The sequence below is a fragment of the Botryllus schlosseri genome, chromosome 15 (assembly GCF_051294905.1).
Source record: "Botryllus schlosseri isolate E-star chromosome 15, Bs_hap1, whole genome shotgun sequence".
In the NCBI taxonomy this organism is placed as follows: Eukaryota; Metazoa; Chordata; class Ascidiacea; order Stolidobranchia; family Styelidae; genus Botryllus; species Botryllus schlosseri.
The window spans coordinates 15,695,586-15,706,262 of record NC_137250.1 but is presented as its reverse complement, the minus strand read 5'-3'; the positions used below and the strand labels follow the sequence as shown (position 1 = coordinate 15,706,262).

The following is a 10,677-nucleotide window of genomic DNA, read 5'->3' as shown; positions in this document are numbered from 1 at the left end:
CGAACTGCAGCTATTGACCAAAAGATATCTTTGAAGAGGTGTACAACATAATGAAGCATTTTTGCGGTCGGCGGTCATCATCGTCAGACCATCCATTCCGTACCAATGATCTATTAACAGTTTATCCGGCGACGATTTCGAGTGATTACGACCATTCCACATCGTATACGTCGACTATATTGGATTCAAACAGACCGTAGGCTTATACTACATAATTTTACGAAAGTACGTACATAATTATGACATAATTGTACAACTTTTTACCGTTTAAACATGTATTTTGAAACATCATTTGTTTTGAATGCATCCCTATCGGGAGCAGCCATATTTCTCAGAAAGCAACTATATTCGAACTGCAGCTAAAAGAGCGGTCCGTTTGTAGGCTATTCCTCTCTATTTCCATTATCGAATATTCATTGTTCTGAAGGTAAAAGCAATATGCTGACTGAAAACAAATGCGTCCGTAAGCGGCAAGAATATTACCCATTAACGATAAAATTAAAGAATTAGGAATGTATCAGTCGCATTATAATTTTAGTTTATGTAGGTTTACGTAAATAATGATTCATACTGAGTAACTTTTACATGCAAATCAAAGATTTTCATCGCTACGTTATTTAGGATGATTATAGCGCCTTCAGCTGTTAAATTCCATTCATTTCATCACATCGAGACTGTCGAAGGGGTACAGATATTCCATGCTTCAAGAGATCATTATGAACATATACAAGGTCTGCTGCCGTTAACGTCTTTTCTTTTCTGAAGATCCAGACGACCCATTCTGGAAAATGATTACGATACTTGGATAGCGAAAAATTGCAGTACCTGCACATAAGCAGCAGGCACAATAAGTTTATTGTTATAATATCGTAATTTTCGTCAGTCCTAACAGTTTCTGGCCCTATTTTCCAGGTGTCAAGACTGATAGACGAAAAGCCAATAATGTGGTGACTTCACTATTCTTCGAAGTCACAATGAAGTGTCGGCCTCGGCCATCCTATTCTCTAGTCTAGACTTGGTTCGGGTCAATACGCGATTTGACTCGAGTCGGGTCGAGTCATTTTACACATTTGAAATAATGACTCGAGTCTAGTCGAGTCACCAAAAATCGTGACTAGAGTCTTTACAACCCTGCGCTCATGCTCTCATGGTATGGATATGCGATCGTGTATATCTATAGGGTTGCATTTAAAAGAAATGGTTGTTTAAAACGTCAATATGCACATCAGCATTGTGACATTATGTGGCCCGAGTCGTCGCTAGGTATCGTGGACAATGTACATTAATATAGGCCAGAGGTCTCAAACACGCGGCCCGCGGGCCGCATGCGGCCCGCCAGAGCATTTTGTGCGGCCCGCGACGACATTTTAGATTTTTATTAATTTGGAAATATTTTAATGTCACATATCTTTTCAGGTTATAAAGTCAAAATCCCCTCTTAAATTGCCCCGAAAGCCTGAAACTATTCATCAAACTTCACTATCACATCAATTGCAAATGCTACCATACAGTGGAAGATTCACTATTTCGCCACATTTTCAATTCATGATGACAAAAGCTGACTCTTAGACGATTCCTGACTGAAATTTGTGAGTTGGACTGGGCCGCGACGTTTCTTAGAATTACTCAAACTCGGGCTAACTCGATGGCAAAATGAAAATGACTCGAGTGGACTCGTAGTGACTCGGAATGCCGTGAATTTGTTAGAACCATGGACGCAACAAACTAATCGCTTATCAGGGGAATAGTAATAGATCAGAAGGTCGCAGCTTGGTATTTCGCTAACCAAGCAAGTAGTTATGGCAACCATTGGCAATCTGTCAGTTACATCTTTGATCGCTAAACCCGGTTATTAGGGCCACTTACAGATACCGAGTACCGTAGTGGTACGCTCCAACGATGTAACAACAATGGGCCGTTGGGCGTTCCGACATTTCAATCACTAGGACACATTCATTAATATATTTATATTATATTTATATATTTTTTCTGCTCCTATATTTGAAGATATTTGGCCATGAGATCAATAGCCTACTTATCAGAAGTATACACGAATCCTGGATTGGAATTACAATGCTCAACTTAAGAATGTTTTGATATCAGATCAGTCTCTACTATCAGTCTGTTGGATTCAAAATATTCATAGTAGCTGAAAATTATAACCTGATAGCTTTTATGATGGCATCATACATTTGTCCGCCCATATGGTGTCTATATATATAGTTAATACATATCAAGTACAACAACAATTCTATTCAAATAGTTATAAATGTGATGATTCTTTTCGTGCCAGGCCTAAATTGATGCAAACGTAAATCACATTTTGACGATGTGTGTTTACTGTCAGTCTGCTGGATCGGCTCACTTTCAATAGGAAAATTCATTCCCGCCAAATAAGGCCTAATTGGAGAGACATAGAATACCCCTATAAATGCTGCGGCCCGCGGCGTCATCAAAACTGGAAAAATGGCCCGCAAGCACATTTGAGTTTGAGACCTCTGATAGGCTATCACTTCACTGAAATGTAGGGCTGGAATAAGCAATATGGCGTCACGTGACGCCATGAGGTTCACGTTCGCGTTTACATGAACCCGAACCTTTCAGAGGTTCACGCCATCTCTAGGTAGAGCCACACCTATGTATTCATAAACAATATATATGTAATACATACCCGAGCCGTCACATTGAACGTACGCTAGATAGTGATCCGGATCACCAATCAATGTTAATTCCTGATTAGCAATGACGTCACCTGAGAAGGTTATAGGCAGTGGGCACACGGTTGTACACTGTGTCCATAGTATTCATAATAAGTAATATATAGACGTACCCTTGAACTATAATGCCTGTAAGATTCGAATTAGATTACGAATATGATTATTATTATTTATTGTGATGATGAGACAATGTGGCGCTTACGCCCGTATCGGTCTGATGCGCCACTGCAAAAGTTTCGTACTGCAAGTCCCAAGTCATTTACCTAGAAATGGCTTGAATTATCGCATTGCTGGCCAGAATCGACCTCAACAAGAGGTCATAGAAGAGCGGTTCATAAAGCATGGGTCTCCCCCCAAACATGGGTCGCGACGGCACCAGAGCGATCTTTCAATATGTATATAATAATTGTTGAATTTCTTGAAAGAAAAAACAAATCCTCGCGCGACAGTTTGTACCTCTCCGAGGTCACTGTGTTGGTTACTATAGCCCAGGGGGGCGTGAAAGCATTTGAAGGGGGCGCGAAGCTGCGGTTAACCGAAAAAAAAATTCGCGCTAGGCGCGATTTACCTCCAATTCATAGTTATTGCTCTGTGTATACATATTCCAAAATTCTTTCGTCAACAGTCATAACCTTCCATGCCATTCAACTATCCTTTGGGATTGAGAGCATTCTAATTTCATTATGTGATATGACGATAAGGGGAGCGCGAAATTTTTCACTGTCATAAAGGGGGGCGTGCCTTAAAAAGTTTGAGAACCACTGCTGTAGCCGATAAGCGAGACGTGCAGACAAGTTGTTACTACAACATGACTTGATAATGAGACACAGGTATTTTGAGGCCAACCCCGTCCATGACGGGACACATGAAGACATTACGTTCTGACCAGCATACGGCTGCCAAAGTGCGGTACCAAAAAGATCGGCGCTGATAAAGCCTTGGCTAATGGCTATAATTGACCGTCGCTGGTTAGAAAACAAACTTCGATATCGATATTGCGGTCGTCGAATTGGTCGTCAACGAATAATCCAGTCCTTACAATCTGAGTAGAAACAGTGATACAAATGCTGGGCACAAAGGAAATTAATGCAATTTGAAATCGCGTCCATCAGACACGCTTCATAGGGCTGCGTTTCGTGCAAGTGTTGTCTACGCGTTCTCTATGTCATACATGCCACTAAAATTGTAGCATGCTAATATTAAAAATGCATTTGTTTTTGGTGTGTGTGGCCTAGGTCGCGAGATACCACTAAAACTCAGATTTGGGTCGCGCTTAAAATAGTTTAAGAGTCACTGAGATAGAAGTTGTGGATGCGCGAGAAGGTTAGGCTATATATGTGGTGAATTCTACGTGCGCGATGGAAGTTCGCGCACAAATCAATTAAATGCGCTCGATGAAAATCATATTTGGGTATGCGAGGAGGAAGTCATCCACATTCTCCGGCATAGATCGTACAATGACGCATCGAAGCAGACGATTCTAAATAAATGTCCTTTCAGGATGCAATGGCCGGAGCGGAGATGAAATATTATCGTTTGATACAAGCGAGATAGATGCATTGAGGGTTACTTCGTTTATAGCGTTTATTGGAAACGTTTGTAGTGGCTCCCCGTTTGTTTATCTCGGTACTTGGTATGCAATACAGTCTGGAGGTAATTGCGTACTTCGTTCTGAGCATCAGTATAGCTAATGCCAGGTCCTTCCTGGCTATCAAAGCGGCGGCGGAACGTGCGAGGTCATCTGTAACCTCATTGCCTGGAATGCCTCTGGAAGCCAGGCGAAGGCGACGCTTGGAGGGTCTGCGATGTTCTTGACAGTTCTCCGTCAACGTGGCGTTTTTTATCATATGTTTTGTTTTAATTTTCTTAACTTTTTGCGTTTTTGTTTCGCTTTTTTGTTTCATGCACTCGCTGAGCCCGATGTTAACATGTTTTCAAGATCAAGTCCCAGGCACCCAGTTCCTAATTTTAACATGAATGTATTCCAAACAAAGCAACTCATATTATATAACGTTCATATGAGGTTGTGGATCACAACACTAGATAGTATCAATCGTTATGATACGATGAAGATATATTCTGACCATTTAATTTTGTAGCTCTCAAATACAAGTATATTCAGTTATTCATTTCGTGAACAAGCTTCAAAACACATTTTATTCATTTTACTCTCAAAAGTGATATACAGTGCCTCCTTCTTCGATTTCCACACGCTGTGCGCTGCAGGATAGAATACCTAGTTCGAAACATTTTGTTGAAAATAACCCTAGCAAGCGTGACGGCAGTGTTCTAACGGGAAATTGGTGATCTAAAAGTACGCGCAATTCATTTTACATGAATTGTAATAACTCACTACATTTATGAAAACATATGTGCATGTCGCGACCAACAATTTCGGGATTTGACATATTTTGTGGAATGTTAATTTGCTCTGAATACTGCTTAAGGATATGTCCTACTACTACATCATATACTGCGAAGCCATTTTTCTGCAGCGACCCCCATATCCCCCTCATCCCAGCGCCCCCTTCAAAATCGCTAGCGCCCCTTGGGGAGCGCTGGAGGCAAGGTTAAGAACCACTGGTTTAAATGATGAGGAGAAACATTTGCTCATGAAATCACAGAAGGAATGTAACTTATACATATTCTACATGTTTTCTGAAGCATAAACTTGCGTGTCATTCGCGATAGCTAAGTGTCGGTCCATTTTAATGCGGATCTCGTACACCCTGTACACCCTATCCGAGTGGTACACCCTTTTAAAATTTTGGTGCACTCTAGGGTGTACCATACACCCGGTTGAAGAGCCCTGTAATCTATAGTATTTTTAAAATCTTTTTTTGCCGTTCGGAAGTCGACGACAATGTGTTTTGATGTTTCTGTATTGTTTCCACATTGTCTACAATTTGTTAGAGCTTTTTGTTCTGACTTTAGGTCGAGTATACCATTTTATTTTATTTTCGTGCCAACGAGATAGCCTTTGTTTGCTATTCTATAACTCGTTGTTTTCTCTTTGTTTGTGATCGCCCCCACCCCCGTGCATGTACATTTTATCGCGGTGTAGTATGTTCATCCAGTTCCCTTGAACTTTGGTTTCTTTGTATGTTTCATCTTAACCTTTATATCTTGGTATATTTGCTTTAGTGTGATTTCGGCCCATTTTCAAGCTTTTTTGTTGATGTTTATTCATATTTTCTAATCTGCCTTGAGTGTCGTTCTGTGTGGCATGCTGTTGGTAAACAAAGCTTGGTTCCATCTTTTAATTGTTAGTCCCAAGTTGTATTATAGGTCGTGGTGATGACACAGCTCTATACGGGCCCTTCCAGCAGGGTGAGTATTTTTATATTTTCGATTTTGCTTCTCCTTCTCAGGAAAGCGTTCTGGTTAAGTTAGTTTAAATATATAAAAAATCTAATGGTGACATATCTATCGGTTCCACTGCCATGATTGAATATCCACGACAAGACATTAACAATAGCTAGCATCTCCACATGAAAAAACAAGTATAAGCTCGGGCATATCTGGCTGAAACGGACAGAGTGTCAAGACATGTAAATCGCAAGAGCCTTCATTGTAGCCGTCTTAGAAACACATGTATAGCTTCGTCGTGACAGTGAAGAAGAGATAATCCTTGAAGCACACGCTCGAATTTTATGAAAGGGGGATTTTGACGTGGATCCAATGTTGATATGTAAATCACATTAAAGTCATTGGTTATCGGATTCGATCATTTCTAGAATCAGACGTACGAGTCCCGCCGGGGAGCCGGAACAGAGAATTGAAGAAACAGGATCTGAGTCGGGCCAGAGAATTTATCGATCCGAACGCCCACTGATGGACACTTATACCATCGAATGCACTTTCGTTATTTACACACCTGCCACAAGACAGAGAAGTCTGGACAACGCTGAACAAACTTGGCTACTGCGTTTGCATTTGGGTTGAAATAGGTGTAGGTAATTTTGACTTTGAATCATTAGTAATATACTCACTTTCTGACTTCGATTTTGCGTCATCCTTTCCGATATCATGGTAAAGATGAGCGAGTTCCATGGAGTCTGTATAGATCGCGACGCATTTCGCGGTATTCGTAAGTGATGGACTTGTATTATTTCCACCTACCTTCGATTTTCACATGCTTAAAATGACCATCGTATGTTTTCGAGAAGTGACTAGAGAACACAACTTCCGCGCCGCTAAAATGAGTGACAATTCAGGAGAAAGTGAAATTCGGCGCAGTATTGGAATACCGTATACTAATTGACATCTTGATTTTACGTACAGGCCCATCGAAATCTCATTGATAAACGATTGAATAGCTCACAATCAAATTCATTATCTAAATTATCCACCGATGGACGCGTCGTGCTTGATGCCTCCTTTCTGCACGCTATTAATATTATTGCCCTGTTATTTATGTTTCAAGGCGGCTACATATACTCAAAATCATTCCGAATACTTATGTTACTACATGCAATTCTTCCGGATGAAGCCATACTATATCTACACTGAATGTCAGCTTATTGCGAAGTTCGGTATGCCGATTATGACGATAAACCGACCGAATCAACATGTCGTAGCAATACCAACTTTTCATAGTAGTACGTTATCCGAAAGTTGAGTAAGTCAGTTGTTGAAGTTGGCTGGGCTGTTACGCAAATATGCTCCATCGAAATTGTGTCAAACGACGTCAACGATTCGTACAAAGTGGAGTTGTCCTGAAAAATGTTTTAACATAACTCTGCTACCGCGATTACGTACATACGCTTTTGGAATATACCTTACTCCAGTCCGTTTGAGATGCTTTTGGTAACGCATTCACATCACATCTTGAACTTGTCGCAGCGGTGACACCGACAGCCAACAGAACGAGGTACAAACGCATCATTTCTCGCCAGCAGTATATACGTTGTGCGTTTTGAGTCGGGACAAACCTATTTATATAGCTTTTCGTAAACTGACGAAATATTTTATCATCTATCATGGCTGTTGCGATCTATATTCTCTGAAGATTCGTGTCGATGATATTTCTCGTAACGGGTTGAGTATATGATATAACCTGCAAAACATGCTCGGATCAGTATGCAATATGCACAGAGAGAAAGAAAATACAGTGGACGTGGTTCATGCGAATGCAATGTACTATACCAGTGGTCGGGAAACTATGGCTCGCGAGCTATATATGGCTCTTTTGGGTATAAAGTATGGCTCTTTGCGAAAATTCTTATTTTGTGCATAATTTATCAATATTGCAGCAACTTGTTATTAAATCTTCAGCACGACCAGTATAATTATTCTTGTGGCAGTATAAAAATGTCTTTGAGAGGTGAATACAGTGGCGTATTCAGGGTTAGGGGCTCGGACCCCGTTTCAAATCCTCAAAACTAAGTTGCTGTCTCGCCTGCGCCACGAAATCTCGGATTGCACGATGCGTTGATTGCTCAATGAGAATAGCAGACAAGGCGACGCCTGTATGACAATGCACTTTTCAAATACACATTGTCTTCCTGATCTGCGACGAGGAAGAATGAACTCCGTGGAAGTGACATTCACAATTACAAATTCAAATTACAAACAACGCCATAGTGATCAACGTTCTTGATTGACAACGTAGCTTTGTAGTTGCTGTTCAAATGTAGGCGTGTGACACAACGTTGTGTTACCGCGGAATACTTTGAGAATTGAAAATTCGAATCGGAATCGGTGCGGCTATTACATTCAATTATTACACTGGTCAACAGAACGAAAAAAAAATTGGGCAGAACATCTAGGAGTCGTTTCTGGGGTTTTCGAGGTTACTGATTACGAATATCACATCAGTGATTAGAGATTGGCTCTTGTACCTCTAAAAAGTCCAAAATTACTGTATTTACCATTGAATATTTCACTTGGCAAGAAGAAAATCGTAGTTTCTTCGAATTTTATACTGCACTTCAATAGATAATAATTGACTATGAAGAACCCTCATGTCGTCCCCATGGATTATCTCCAAAACAAGAGCCAATTTGAAAAAAAAGTTAGGTCATTTTCGGAATCAGCGCCCATCAGAACCACCAAAACCATTCTTACTTTGTATGCCTAAAAATATGTGTTGACTAGTGTTATCAGTTATTGTACATTCTATGATATTTACGATAAGTTGCGCTATGCTAATCCCGGCCGTGCCTCAGCAATACATCACCTCCCCTTTCACGCTATATTTTCGAACAATAAGTAGGTAAGTTGCGTTATTTTGGTAGTAAAAATGTTCAAAATCTAGTCAACAGGTAAGGCACTGCCTCACGTGCCTCCCCTGAAACTGCGTCACTGACGCATCACACATTACAGTGGGTATGCATGCTGCTGTGTAGTGACCATCATGTTTGGCTCCGCCTACTTATGTCCCCATGGGTCCTCGCATTTAAGAATATCATCAAGACGAACGTACGATCTCGTATAACTGACGAAAGTCGACGAATTTGCGCTACGATTACGTCACAATTTTTCAATTGTGACGTATTAGTTGATTAAAACGTATGGCTCTTTGGAAGTTAAGATGGAAAATATGGGGTCGATATGGCTCTTCGGACAAAAAAGGTTCCCGACCACTGTACTATACACTTGGCGTTGCAGCATGATGGAAGGGTACTCAATTGTCAAAATTGTAGCGTTAGGCCAAAACGTTGTCAAAATTGTTTTCAAAGTCAAAATGTTTTTGCAGCCTGCATTTCGTTTGCACTGTCGATGAATCATAACCTATATAAAGGCTATGGATGAACTTAGCATTTGACATTCTACAGCTTGTAGCCAGACATGGGGTAATCGCGATTAGTAATCGTAATCGATTACGACGATTACAGCATTTTCAAGTAATCGTAATCGCAATCGATTACATTTGAAAAAATTCCGAAGTAATCGTAATCGACTACTTCACATATCTAATCGATTTCTTTGCCCTTGAACGATTGCATTTTATTTGCACAGGGACTAAGACATAAACTGAACATTCGTCAACAAGAAGATATTATACCAGATTTATTGATAGCACAAACGCCTGATTTTTGAACGCCACTGCTCATTATTACGTCAGAAGTATTAGCTTTGCTCGTCATTGCGTAAGAAGTATCCACCCTCCAAAGCCACAGATATGAAATAGGCATTCGATGCTCATCGTAGTGCGATTGTAAGAACACCTGTCATGCTGTGCTGTATATCAGGTTATCAGTACACTCCAGACGCCACTACCTTGCAGCAGGATAATAATCACCACTCTGCCTAGTTTCAAATAGTAACTTATAAGCAGTGGCGGCTAGTCCTATAGGGCAACTGGGGCATTGCCCCACCTAAAATTCTGTTCAATACCAATGATTTACCATTTATAGATGCTCAGCAATCAATATATACCGAAATCACGGCGAAAATCGCATTCTTTTTGTGCTTTCGCTCGTAAATGTCCATATATAACGAAATCTCTACGAAAATAGAATTATCTTCTGCGTTTTGGCTTTGTAAATGCCTAGCCGGGGCTTGCCCCGGTAGTGCTCATAACAAGCTTTCACTGTCTGTTCTCTTAAAGCCGCTCACAATAAAGAGACGGTGAATTACTCTCTCTTATTCATCAAACTGCCGAGCAACCGGGGCAACTTGGCGAGTCGCCCTGCCAGTGTGATGTAACAATACTATATATACCTGAGTTCTGTTACCGTCCTATGCGTTGAGTTGACCTTTGCTGGTATAAGTCGATTTTGACGGTGTTTCGCAACATGATAATTCTTAAAACTTGGTATGTTAGGTCGTGATGGTGGTATTTTACACTGCTCCAAGTTTCAGGGTTGCTATACTTAAAGTTTACGGTAGTAATTTCGTTTCCAAAGTTGACTGAGTGCCGATCCACCATGTATCGCAGATAGATTTTACTCAAAAGCGGGTATTGGTCTCCATTGATTTTGACGATGTTCCATACCGAGATCGGTCTTGACAT

The 10,677-nt window shown here is 40.6% G+C and overlaps 1 protein-coding gene across 1 annotated transcript; it reads right to left on the bottom strand.

Annotated features, from left to right (window-relative positions):
- Window positions 1–521: 521 nt before the first annotated feature.
- On the bottom strand, window positions 522–7,656 carry LOC145457931 (uncharacterized). The gene is made up of 6 exons (XM_080336226.1): window positions 7,498–7,656; window positions 7,308–7,435; window positions 6,840–6,913; window positions 6,710–6,775; window positions 2,672–2,752; window positions 522–781 (listed from the first exon to the last, which is right to left on the bottom strand). The coding sequence occupies exons 1-6, from the start codon at window positions 7,603–7,605 to the stop codon at window positions 645–647; spliced, it is 594 nt and encodes a 197-aa protein (XP_080192352.1). The 5' UTR covers window positions 7,606–7,656; the 3' UTR covers window positions 522–644.
- Window positions 7,657–10,677: the final 3,021 nt, after the last annotated feature.

What these genes read in the sequence shown, in the direction of transcription:
- LOC145457931 (XM_080336226.1), bottom strand. Translation starts at nt 7,605, where the DNA reads ATGATGCGTTTGTACCTCGTTCTGTTGGCTGTCGGTGTCACCGCTGCG. An exon ending in CTCAAACGGACTGGAGTAAG is followed by an intron (nt 7,436 to 7,497) that starts GTATATTCCAAA and finishes AACATTTTTCAG; the next exon opens with GACAACTCCACTTTGTACGA. An exon ending in CGCAAAATCGAAGTCAGAAA is followed by an intron (nt 2,753 to 6,709) that starts GTGAGTATATTA and finishes TAACCTTCTCAG; the next exon opens with GTGACGTCATTGCTAATCAG.